The sequence below is a fragment of the Geotrypetes seraphini genome, chromosome 1 (assembly GCF_902459505.1).
Source record: "Geotrypetes seraphini chromosome 1, aGeoSer1.1, whole genome shotgun sequence".
Classification (NCBI taxonomy): domain Eukaryota; kingdom Metazoa; phylum Chordata; class Amphibia; order Gymnophiona; family Dermophiidae; genus Geotrypetes; species Geotrypetes seraphini.
In genome coordinates, this window is record NC_047084.1 from 197,478,643 (window position 1) to 197,491,805 (window position 13,163).

Consider the following 13,163-nt stretch of genomic DNA (forward strand, 5'->3'; position numbering starts at 1 on the left):
TCACCTAGAGAGTGGTAGAAAACTGGAATGCTCTTCCAGAGGTTGTTATAGGGGAAAACACCCTTCAGAAATTCAAGACAAAGTTAGACAAGTTCCTGCTGAACCAGAACGTACGCAGGTAAGGCTAGTCTAGGTTAGGGCACTGGTCTTTGACCTAAGGGCCGCCGCGTGAGCGGACTGCTGGGCACGATGGACCACTGGTCTGACCCAGCAGCGGCAATTCTTATGTAGTATATCCCTGTAAGCAGTGATATAGTAAGGGGGGACAGTCTGTCCCGGGCCCTGTCTTGGTGAGGGCGCAGGAACCTGTCCTCCTCTCCATCTCCTCCCCCTGCTTCCCTACTGTTGCATGTGCGTGCTGCTTCCCTTCCCCCATACCTCTGTAACATTCCTGGTGTGAACAGCAAACCCCAAACTGCTGTCGCACCAGCGTCGGCTCTTCCTCTGATGTCACTTCCTGGACCTGCACCTAGGAAGTGACATCAGAGGAAGAGCGAATGTTGGTGCGACAGCAGCTTGAGGGCTGCTGCTTGCGCCTGGAATGTTACAGAGGTACGGGGGAAGGGAAGCGGCATGAGCATGGCAGTAGGGGGCGGGGAAGGAGTGTGTGGAGGTGGGGTGTAGAGAAGAGGGCATGGTACAATTGCCTGCAAGTACAGTAGATTAGGTAAGAGTGTACATGTTATCACTGCACCCCTAGGAAAGTTGCTGCAAGGGTTATTTCCTAGATCTATAATAGCAACAGACCTGAAGTGAATTTGACATTTTAGTTGTTTTTGATGAGAGTAAGAGCTTTTTCTTTTTACTCTAATGAATTCTAGTTTTAAATGTAAAGTATAAGTGTAGCCAGTCCTCCAACTTTGGGGCTGAATTTGACCCTTAAAGCAGTACACACAGCATATATTTTAGAAGTCTGTGACATAAATGTATCTTTCCCTCACCACTCCTGCACACAGAATACAGATAAAGGGCCCCCGGTGGGTGGTTTAGGACTCTTTCAATAGTCACTGGTTAGGAGCAAGCAACTGCTATTTTCCCCCCCTTTGGTTTTAACCTTGTATTTTTATTGTAAACTGCCTAGACGTAATGATAGGCAGGATTTAAAATATATAATAAACTTGAACTCACACTGGAAAAACCACCAAGAAAGACTGTCAATTGTGTAAACAAAAATACCCATTTAGTGGGCACTCCACAGCCAAACAAAAATATTCAGAAGAAATATATGGCACCTTAAGTGCTGTATCAAGGGTCCCCCACGGCCGCTATTGTCATCCAACTCCTATAATGCTCAGAGAGCCGTGGGTGACCCTTGATAAAGCACATTTCTGCGAAACATGTCGGACCATTTCCTCCCAGGTTGCATACATTAAAGCTAAGTTAAAAGAAATTTTTTGAATGCTAAAACCTTTGAGCTTTTACTAAAAACTTATTGCTAATTTATTAAATTTACTATAGAATCTAAATTATGTGTAAAGCTTAAGGTATTGTGCCGATGATGAACAGCCATGTAATTCTCTCCGCTAAAAGATTTTTGCTAAGCAGTAGAATGGTGGTTCTGAGGCCAAATAAATAGAAGTTTAATATCCAATTCTATATCTATGATTGCCAACGTGCAAGTGTTCTGGATATAATCTTTGAATTGAATCATCAATTATTTTTCAACTTGGATTATATGCATGATGGAAAAATCATGTTTTAATGGCAACTTTACATTTTTTTGAAAGGGAGTTCAGAACAAATAGAAAGTGGAAGTGTGTTCTATAAAAAAAGCCCATGATGTCCAGCTGATTCCAAATGGGCAAATTTTGAACTAGGAAGGACTAATCGGTGATCATTAATGGATCAAAAAAGACAGACTGGAGAATATGGAATAATGAGCGTCAATAAATAAAAAAGGAACATCCGTCCTAAAATCCTTAAAAGTGAGGATGAGAACTTTGAATACAATTTGTGTTATTTTTAAACAAAGGGGATAAGTGATCAAACCTTCTTACATAACATAGTAACCTTATAGCTGTATTTTGAAGAGATTGCAGCTTTTTCAGATTCATACTAGAACAACTTGAGTAGACTATATTGCAATATTCCAGTCTGGAGACCAATAAAGAAATAAAGAAAGAATGAAAAAATGAAAAGTATCTGGATAATATATCTTTTTACTGATTACAGTGTTGAAGAATGAAGAAACTGGTCTAACAAAGCTGAGATATTTGTGGAGTAAAATATAACTGAGAATCATGGATAATTCCTAAATAGTAGACAGAATTTACTGGTACAATGCAATTTCCAAACAAGTTTAAGGCAATGGTTGGACTGGGAAGGTTTCTTGTAAACAGCATGCAACTGCTTTTTCTTTATTTAAAACTAGTTTGTGATCAAAATGTAAACTGAATATCAAGTCTAAGCAGTTCTGAAGATCATTAATAGAAGTAGATGGATCAATTTGATAAATAAGTAAAATATCATCTACATAAAAATGAAATGAAATACCAATTGATTGAATAATAGTGGATAGAGGATTAATGCAACGTGACATAATCAGGCTCGAGGAATGGGCATCGACATGGCAGATGAGGTTTGACATGGATAAGTGTAAAGTGATGCATGTCAGTAACAAAAATCTCATGCACGAATACAGGATGTCCGGGGCGGTACTTGGAGAGACCTCCCAGGAAAGGGACTTGGGAGTTCTGATCAACAAGTTGATGAAGCCATCCACGCAATGTGCGGCAGCATCAAAAAGGGCAAACAGAATGCTGGGGATGATTAAGAAGGGTATCACAAACAGATCAGAGAAGGTTATCATGCCGCTGTACCGGAAGTACTGCGTTCAACACCCTCCAGGGATTCAAGACAAAGTTAGACAAGTTCCTGCTGAACAAGAACGGGCACTGGTAGAGCTAGTTTCGGTTAGGGTGTTGGTCTTTTACCAGAGGGCCGCTGGGTGAGTGGACTGCTGGGCATGATGGACCACTGGTCTGACCCAGCAGCGGCAATTCTTATGTTCTTAATAAATAAGTTAAAAAGGAGCAGTGAAAGAGTAGAACTTTGTGGAACCTCCCCTCCCCCCAAAAGAGGATGAGAAGAAGTAACAGATGAGGCAGCAAGAACTTTGGAAGAGTGGTTGGCTAAAAATAGAAGTGAAATGGTGTGGTGGCCGTGTTAGTCCATTCTTCAAGGTAATATGTAGAAACAAAACAAAAACATAAAGGACAAAAATAATAACTACAATGATAATTCAATAAAAAAGGTTTTAATTTTTGTCCTTTATGTTTTTGTTTATTTCTACATATTACCTAAAAATAGAAGAAAATCAAGCAAGAACAGTGCCAGAAAGTCCAAGTAATAAACAGTTGTGCTAGAAGAAGTGAGAGGCCTACCAAATCAAACACCACAGTCAGGTTAAATAAAATAGCCAGGACAGAGCAATTTTTATCTAAGTGAGATTAAATTTCACTAAGTAGGGCAGTAAAGACAGTCTCAGTACTATGATGAGCTCTAAATCCCGATTGTCTAGGGTGCAGGACCAGTGATTTCTTCATAAAAGAGGAAATTTGATTATAAACTATATTTACCAAAATTTTTGATAAAGAAACATAAATTGGATACCAGTTGATAGTAAGCTGGTATTGAGGGATCAAGAGAGGACTTTTTAAGAATAGGGCATATTGCCACAGATTTCCAACAACTTGGAACTTGGCCCAAGGAAAGACTATTATTGATTAATGAAATATTCTTGGATAGATGTCCTAATTTATTTATCTTCAACCAGAAAGAGGGGAAAGAACAAAAGGTGGATCTTGTTTCTGATATGATCTTAGAGGGTGAGTGAAGTGTTTGCAATTGGAATGAGGCCCAAGGAGTAGAAACTTGCATATTGGATGAAGACTAAGACAGTCCCATTCTAGAGATCTGGAACTGCTAACACTGATGATAAGAGTGGCAAGAAAGTACTAGAAAAATTCTGAATTTTTGTGAAGAAATATTGAGAAAACGATTCTGCAGAAGGACCTTGCATATAAATGGATCTGTTGGAAGGAAGATTAGATCAGATTGACTAGAGTTTCCTGGTCTGATTGGGAGCCTTTTTAATGTATCTCTCCTCTGTGCTGTTCTTTGCTGTACCCTCCTAGGTCTCTCTACTCCTCTCAGGTGCGCTGAAATGGTTGGACATTTATATTGGAGCATCTGTTTTCTCTCCTTACCTGTGCAGTGACTCCTCACAGATAAATTACCCTTCTTTTCCTCTTAGGGGGCTCTCAATTACAAATTGAGAGCCCTCTAGGAATAGTAATATTACATTACATTACATTACATTACATTAGGGATTTCTATTCCGCCATTACCTTGCGGTTCAAGGCGGATTACAAAAGGTTAGTTTAAGGACGGAATTACAATGGATAACAGAATTACAGAGTTACAGAATTACAGAATTATATGAATTTAAGGATAGAATTACAATGGATATCAGAATTACAGAGTTACAGAATTATATGAATTGTAGAGAATAGCTAGAGAGGTAATATGAAGATCTTGAGGGCTTTTGGTAATATACCTACTGTACCTGAATGTATACCATTTGTTTAGCTTATAGGCACAGTAGATATTTTTCTGTTTGCAATTCTGGCCAATGTTTCTCAAAAAAAGATGTAGTGGAATTGAAAAAGGTACAGAGAAGGATGACCAAAATGATAAAGGGGATGGAGAAACTCTAATGAGGAAAGGTTAAAGAGATTGGAGCTCTTCAACGTGAAGTGCAATGTGTATATCTTAAATCAATTGTTTATTCTTTGAAAAATACAAAGATTGGGGACTATGCTGGGAAGTTATAAAATAGTACATTTAAAATAAATGTGAGAATATATATATTATTTATTTATTTATTTTTTACAGTTCAGCTTTGAAATTTCATGCCAGAGAATGTGTTTGGATAATGTAGTAAAAGTGGTTAGCACAGCTAAGTTCCTAGGGGAAAAAAATCAATAGTGTTATTAAGGTAGATCTGGGGAAAGTCACTGCTTATCATTGGGGTTAAGTGGCTTCAAATCTAGATACTTTTTGGGATCATGCCACGTACATGTGACCTAGATTGGACACCATTGGAAACAAGATATTGGGCTTTGATTTAACCCTTTATTTGGCATTGTTGCTCAGAAGCAACATGTGTTTTCTATGGCTCTTACGGTGATTCTTATGTTCTTATACAATAGGTCTAAGATAGGCACCTACAGTATTTGCACTTGAACCTAGAAGCCTGGATGATCTGTTATAAAATCACCCTCTGATTCTGCATTCTAATCTATAATTTATTTGTCTATATTTTGTAGTGACCCATGATGTTAACGCTATAAAATGGTACCGTTTACAAATTGTTTCTTCGCATTTATTTCTACTTGTTTAATTCTGAACCTTTGGAATCATCAGGGATTAATAAATCCACTACAGCTATAAATAGAACTCAAACCTGGACACGTGTAGAAATGTTCTGAATTGGCCACTGGTCTTGGCAAATTGCACAAGAGAACAGAGCACATTTGCACAGCTGCAGAATTATTTTGTATTGCAATTCTCTTGGGAAAGTAGACACATCTGTACAAATTAGGTTTTAAGAGTAACACATTTGAATGAATGAGAAAATATATTTAATTTTATATTATCATGGCATGTACGTGGGTCTGTGTCTATTTTTGTTTTATGCAGATAGACATTGCTGGTAGGATACTGCCTTCAAGTTTGTTTTAAAATTTTATTAAACACTTATAAAAATTTCTAAGCGATGCACATATTAAAATTATGGGGACACATGGAAGTTAAAAGTACAAAGACAGACTTAAAATCAGGATATACAGAAACAAGGGGGTAGAACTACAATGGTTTAAGAAAAGTGGTACAAAAAAAGGGATACAACATAAGGTAAGGGGACAGATAAGAGCTACGAATCCTAAATAATGTATATAGAAATTAATGTTTCTAGGATTCAAATGCATCCTTATAAAGAAAAGATTTTAAGGAAGTCTTGAATCTGTCTAATACAGTTTCTTCTCTAATATAAGTTGGAAGTGAGTTCCACAAATGATGGGGCAGTGATCAAAAATATTTTGTTATATCTTGTACCTATGATTTTTTTAAAAGGGTATCAAATAATGCTTCGGACACAGAAGAAGAAGAAACAATTTGGTTGCCGTACATGAAAAAGGACATAGTACTACTCGAAAGGATCCAGAGACGAATGACAAAAATGGTTAAGGGACTGGGGGAGTTGCCATACAATGAGAGGCTAGAGAAACCGGGCCTCTTCTCCCTTGAAAAGAGAAGACTGAGAGGGGACATGATTGAAACATTCAAGATATTGAAGGGAATTGACTTAGTAGAAAAAGGAGAGATTGTTCACCCTCTCCAAGGTGAAGAGAACGAAAGGCCACTCTTTAAAGTTAGAAGGAAAAAGATTCCGTTCAAACGTAAGGAATTCTTCTTCACTCAGAGAGTGGTGGAGGTCTGGAACGCTCTCCCGGAGGCTGTTATAGGGGAAAGCACCCTTCAGGGATTCAAGACAAGGTTGGATAAGTTCCTACTGGAACAGAACATATGCAAGTAAGGCTAGACTCAAATAGGGCACTGATCTTTGACCTAAGGGATGCCACGTGAGCGGACTGCTGGGCACGATGGACCACTGGTCTGACCCAGCAGCGACAAATCTTATGTTCTTATGTTACATTGAGATGTGGACTTTAGAAAATTACTCAAAACTCACCTATTCCAAGACCAAGACCCTTAATGCCCCTTCAACCCTCCCCCGCTCTGATCTACTCCCCTCCCTCATCTCCTCCTCTCCCCCCAACTTCTCTCCTTGCTGTTCGCAACTCTATGATTCAATTCGATATGTAACCATTTGTAACTACTCTCGCTTTGCTGTCTGCAACTCTATGTTCAATTTGATATGTAACCACTTGTAATCTCTGTGTAACTAATGTGAACCGCCTAGAACTCTTCGGGGTATGGCGGTATACAAAAATAAAGTTATTATTATTATTATTACATCTTCAGAAAAACTGGTTACCATACAGTGGATGAGACACAGAAAAAATACCACTCCACATTTAACATAAAGATCTATTTGGCGTTCCTAGCTGAAGCTTTATCCTTTTGTAATCTCATTTATTCACATTAGCGGGACAGCACATGCTTCTTTAGTTGGGATTAACGGTAAGCCATTGCAATAATGATATATTTAGGGGACAGGACCACTATAGCCGTTCTTCTTAGCCTTTTCCTAGAGGGGTGTATAACCTGTCTCATTTTCAAGGTATTCATAGTGGGTATGCATTTGAAAGATTTGTACTATGGCTATCCTGAAAGCAGGACTGGTATGGTGTGGCCTTCAGAACAGGGATGAGATCTGATGCTGTACAGGACAGAGCTGTAAACCCAGCAATGAAAGTGGAAGAAACTCGCAGTTACCTCAAGAAAGCTCCCATTGGCCTTCCCTCAACCACAAAGACCACATTCCCACATGCACCTTTAGATATGTTGTTGTCATCACCTTGTATTTTAATGGCTAAAGTAACATTGGTATATGTGCTCAGTGTCTAAGAATTATTAAGCATGCTAAAATAAACACATTAATACGCATGCTAAAATAAACACATTAATACGCATTTTTTGAAATAATTATTTGAGTCCTCACTAGGTATAGATACAAAGGAGTCTATGTACCCCAATCAGATAGTAATGAAAAAAGTGATATTGTCTGCTGCAAAATGTTTAATCCTGGATTTACAGATACAGGTGGTGATTTTCAAAGGAATTCTCCATGAATAAATGGGATAACTTTACCCACCCACATGTGGAAAAAGAGGATTAAGGTGGCAGCCTCCCCTAATTCCTCCCATGGAACGCTGCTCAATACCAGTGCTTTTTAGAAACCTAGACATCTAAGCCAGGATTCTGTATAGGACGTCAATCCCGAGTGTCCTATACAGAATTGGGCTTACACCCACCCAAAGTTAACCCGATTCTGTCACCGACGTCAATGTTGTAGACGCCGGTTACAGAATCGGGTTTAACGTGCCCAACATCCCTCCCCGGACCCCCCCAACGTTCCCCCCAAAGATCGCCGGCAGGAGGGTACCCAACCCCTCCTGCCGGACCCCCCAATGCCCCCCTAAGATCGCCATCAGGAGGATACCCAACCCCTCCTGCCGACCACCCAATGGCCCTCCCGATGATCACGGCAGGAGGGTACCCAACCCCTCCTGCTGACCCCCCAACGGCTCCCCCCCTAAGATCACTGGCAGGAGGTTGCCCATCCCCTCCTGCCGGACCTCCCCAGCGAACACCACCACCCAGGAACCCCCCCTTGACCTTACCAGCAAGTTGGACCGGACGGCTCCTCGCATGTCCGGCCAGCAGGCCCGGCTCCATCCAAATGAGGCGGGCCCGCCCCTACCCTGCCCAATCCACAGGATCCTAGAACCTTATTGGCCCAAGTGCCTAAGGCCCCCTCCTATAGCCGGTGATCTTAGGGAGGAGCCGTTGGGTGCCTTCCTGCCGCAATCATCGGGAGGGTCGTTGGGGGATCGGCAGGAGGGGTTGGGCACCCTCCTGCAGGTGATCTTAGTGGGGAGCCGTTGGGGGGGGGTCGGCAGGAGGGGTTGGGTACCCTCCTGCTGCGATCGTCGGGAGGGCCGTTGGGGGGTCGGCAGGAGGGGTTGGGCACCCTCCTGCCGTGATCGCTGGGGGAGGGGAGACTTTTGCGGCCTTAGCCACGGCTGCTATACTAATCATGGCAGGGAGATCCTTGCTGTGATTAGGTACAGCGGCCGCGTCTACTTACCATGTAGGCCAGCATTTTGCTAGCCTACATTGTAAGCGTCTTCTGTTCTGCTAGGGAGACGCGTAGAGCCACCTAGGTTCACTTAAGGCTACCGTCTAGCCTTAGGCAAGCTTAGGCGGCTTGCGGGCCTCTCTAGGCTCCCTGGAGGCGCCTTCAATATAGGCGACCTGCCTGGGGAGCATTTTTTTTTTTTTAAGAAAAAGTGCCTCCCGATTGGCTGATTAGACAGCTGTAGGACGCCTACAGCTGCCTAAAATCGGGAGCACTTTGCAGAAATCCTGACACTGATCTTTTCAGATGGAAATATGCATTCTCCTTCTGAAATGGGGGGAATGCATGTTTATTTTTAGGCCTGCCCTTGTCCACCCAAAACATGCCCAAATCAACCTCTTTGCCACATTTTTTGGTGTTAGATGTGCATACCTGGATTTGTGAAATTGGGATTTAGATGCAGGTTTATGCAATCTAAAACAAAAATAGTGCTTCTAAAATAAACGCATTAATATAAATTGGATTTGAGTCTAGAACACTGATGAGTGAAGCATCTTATAATAGTGATGGCACTACCAGTACTTAATACTTGGCAAAAAACTTTTCTTACAGTCAGTGTTATTTCTCTAGCAGGTTATTCTTCAGGGGTGGGTGATCACTGATGGACCACTCCACAATAGCCAGCCAGCCCTGAATCCAGCCACAGAATCTGTAGAAAGGCAGCTTTGGTGTGGACAGCCTGGGTTCTTTTATTTACAGTTGGGGACAATGGGTCAATTTCATCAGGCAATGGAAAAAGTGCCAGTACTCAGTACCCTTGTGTACCCCCTGAAAAAGCTCTGCTTATAGCAATCCTTTTCCTGATGATTCTTGATTTTTCAGGCACAAACAATTCACTCTGAACAGTTAACCATGAAACACTGGTCATGCTTACTTTTCTGTTGAAGTTCTTCCCGGTGTTGCTGGCCGAAGAGGTGGTACTGCAGGAAGCACAGGTATAGGTGGTGGGGGTAAAGGGGAGGAGGCTTTAAAAATATCAGTGCCATTGTCCGAGATACTTTTACACAGTGGTCTGTAAGTCTGTGTCTTTGCAGCTGGGTGTGCTTGAGCAGAAGAGAACGGGCTGCGTTTATCTAGTGAAAAAAACACAACATTCAGAATTCACACTTATAGTCACAATTTTTGATAACATGCTTCACCAACAGAAAGCCTGAAGCATGGCAATTCATTAAACACCTCTTTAACCACCCAAAATAACTTCCCCTTCTAACCAGAAATAAAAAGAAAAGCACATACACATTAAGAACTATCCCTTCCACCTAATTCCATCGTATTGGTTCTTCAGGAAGGCACTGAAAACGTATTTGTTTACCATATTTTAAATTTTGATTGTATTTGTTTTATTTATATATTTTTATTTCATTGCATTGTTCACCATTTTGAATGGCAATTTGCTTGCCAAGAAGAGTGTATGTAAAGGTTTATAAATAAATAAAACAATTCTCAATGCCAACAATCACCAGCTCAACTAAAAGCTTTAGAATCGAAACAAGCTTTTAGTTCCTTCTTTAAAGAAGGGCAAAACCTCTCAAAATGGGACCACACACTGAAAGACCATGCACACACATGGACTTCAATGTAACATCCTGGAATCTGAAGGAAAAATTGTCGAGATGAATGAAGGTCCCATGAGGCTGATCAGTCTGGATCGATGATCGATTGTAGATATGATCGACCATAAAAGAAGCACGTATTAAAAGCATTTATTATAGGTGTATTGTTGTTTATTTATTTATAGGGATTTATTAACTGTCTTTATGAAGAGATGCATCCACCCTAACAGATTCACAGTGTTTTTTTAGCATGTTAATAATTTCAGCAGAATATATGTTCATATAATGATTCAAAATGTTGTGTGATCGTGGCACCGAGATACCCCCCTGCACTTTTCAAGGCTGAATTGTTTGTTCCCCTGATGAGCCAAACATTGGTGAAACAAGTGTTGGAGCTGACAACGCTGGAAGAGTGGGCCAAAAAGTGGCAAATGAGCTTCAACATAGGGAAATGCAAGGTCATGCATGTAGGGAAGAAGAACCCGATGTTCACTTACAAGATGGGGGGATCACTGCTAGGGGTGAGCAACCTTGAAAGAGACCTGGGAGTGATGGTGGACACAACATTAAAGGCGTCGGCGCAGTGCGCCACAGCCTCAAGGAAAGCGAACAAAATGTTGGGTATCATTAAGAAAGGTATCACAACCAGGACGAAGGAAGTCATCCTGCCACTGTATCGTGCAATGGTGCGCCCGCACCTGGAGTATTGTGTCCAGTACTGGTCGCCGTACCTCAAGAAAGACATGGCGGTACTTGAGAGAGTCCAGAGAAGAGCAACTAAGCTAATAAAGGGTATGGGGGACCTCTCATATACTGACAGACTGAAAAAGCTGGGGCTTTTTTCCCTGGAAAAGTGACGACTCAGGGGAGACATGATAGAAACTTTCAAGATCATGAAGGGCATAGAAAAAGTGGACAGGGACAGATTTTTCAAACTAAGGGGAACCACAAGTACAAGGGGGCACTCGGAGAAATTGAAAGGGGAAAGGTTTAGAACAAACGCCAGGAAGTTCTTTTTCACCCAGAGGGTGGTGGATACATGGAACGCGCTGCCGGAGGATGTGATAGGCAGAAGTACGCTACAGGGCTTCAAAGAAGGTCTGGACAGGTACCTAGAGGACAAAGGGATTGAGGGGTACAGATAGGAGTAGAGGTAAGGTTATAGGGACAGGATTAGAGGTAAATTATAAAATTAGTCAGAGACCACTGTTCAGGCAGTGGGCCTGATGGGCCGCCGCGGGAGCGCACTGCTGGGCAGGATGGACCTCTGGTCTGCCCCAGCGGAGGCAACTTCTTATGTTTCTTAGCTCAAGTCGTCTTCTGTCAGCTAAGTCCTTGAACGTGCCTCCGGGTGACTTTGCCCTTTTCTAAACCTGAGCTGTTCTGTGAGGGAGTTTTTTTTGCCAGTGAAAGTATCAAAAGCAGTTTTGATTTGTACCTTTTGGTTTTATACTGCTACATTAGTCTGAGGCTTTTTCTCCCTCTTTTTGGGTGCATGCTGGGTTTGAAGAGGGGGGGGGGTACCTCGGTGCTACGATCACACAACATTTTGAATCATTATATGAACATATTATATGTTGTGCATCCATGTATAATTTGTTAGTAGAATATATGTGCCATCTCCAGAGAGAGGTCTTCATAATACATTTCTTGTACATCTATTGCATGAAAGCTTCAGGGAGAACTGGATATGACCAGCATAGTGGCTCATAGGCACACATGAGATACAGGTCCAGTTTCTGAGCAGGGCTTCCACTTCATATACTAACTGGGCCATGAGATGCTGCAGAGGTCCTGAGGGGAGGGAATCTCAGATCCTGCACAACAGGGACAACTCAGGATACATGTGGACTAGGTTCCGGGAATTACTGAGGACTGTTACTGTTATGAATGAATTATAAAAGATATGAATGGGAGGTTCATATCTTCCTCTTTCTTGGGCAGGTGTGAACGAATGCTCAAAGTGACATGGAAGAGCATTTTCAATATGACTTCTAAATCCAATTTTAAACATTTTGGGGGAAACATTAAAAAAATGCAGAACAGAAAAGGTAATTTTCAAACCAGAAAAACATTCAAGTTTTTGTTTTGAAAATGGCCATTTTTGAGCTCAGTGTGTCTATCTTTTAGGACAATTAAAAGGGAAAAATGTACATAAACAAGCCATTAGGAAGTATGAGGGGCTAGCATTCTTAGTAGACTGGCCACACAGACATCCCAGAAGAACAGTGAAGCACCCTAGTTGGGCACTGCAGTGAACTTCACATATAAGGTTCTAGGTGCACATACCACAGTTACTCCCTTATAGTTTATGGGGAGCTCTCCAAAACATACCAAAATCCTACTGTACCCAACTGCACACCACAATGATAGCCCTTATGCCTGCAGGCGTCACCTATATGTAGGTATAGCAGGTTTTTGGTAGGTTTTGGAGGGCTCACATGTTCCACCACAAGTGTACTAGTTAGACTGGGATATGGACTTGGGACCCATTCTCTATAGTCCATTGCATCAGCTAGTAGGCTATACCAGGGATCTGCTTGTAGATGTATTAGGACTAGTTATAACATTTGAAACTGTCATACAGGCTGGTATGAACTGTTTCTTTCATATCTTTGGGGGTGGGGTGGGAGGGAGTCCATGACCAGTGGGTGAATAAGAGGGGGTGTCATACCTTAATCCCTCCAGTAGTCATCTGGTCAGTTTGGGCAACCTTTTAGCAC

General features: G+C 41.6%; 1 protein-coding gene across 7 annotated transcripts in view; it reads right to left on the reverse strand.

Annotated features, from left to right (window-relative positions):
* SORBS2 (sorbin and SH3 domain containing 2) overlaps positions 1-13,163 on the reverse strand; it is a 515,532-nt gene that overhangs the window by 175,560 nt on the left and 326,809 nt on the right. For all 7 annotated transcript variants that reach the window (XM_033943759.1, XM_033943750.1, XM_033943740.1 and 4 more), the window contains one exon: positions 9,762-9,960. In XM_033943759.1, the coding sequence (XP_033799650.1) occupies positions 9,762-9,960 (199 nt within the window). The remainder of the gene's footprint in view (positions 1-9,761; positions 9,961-13,163) is intronic.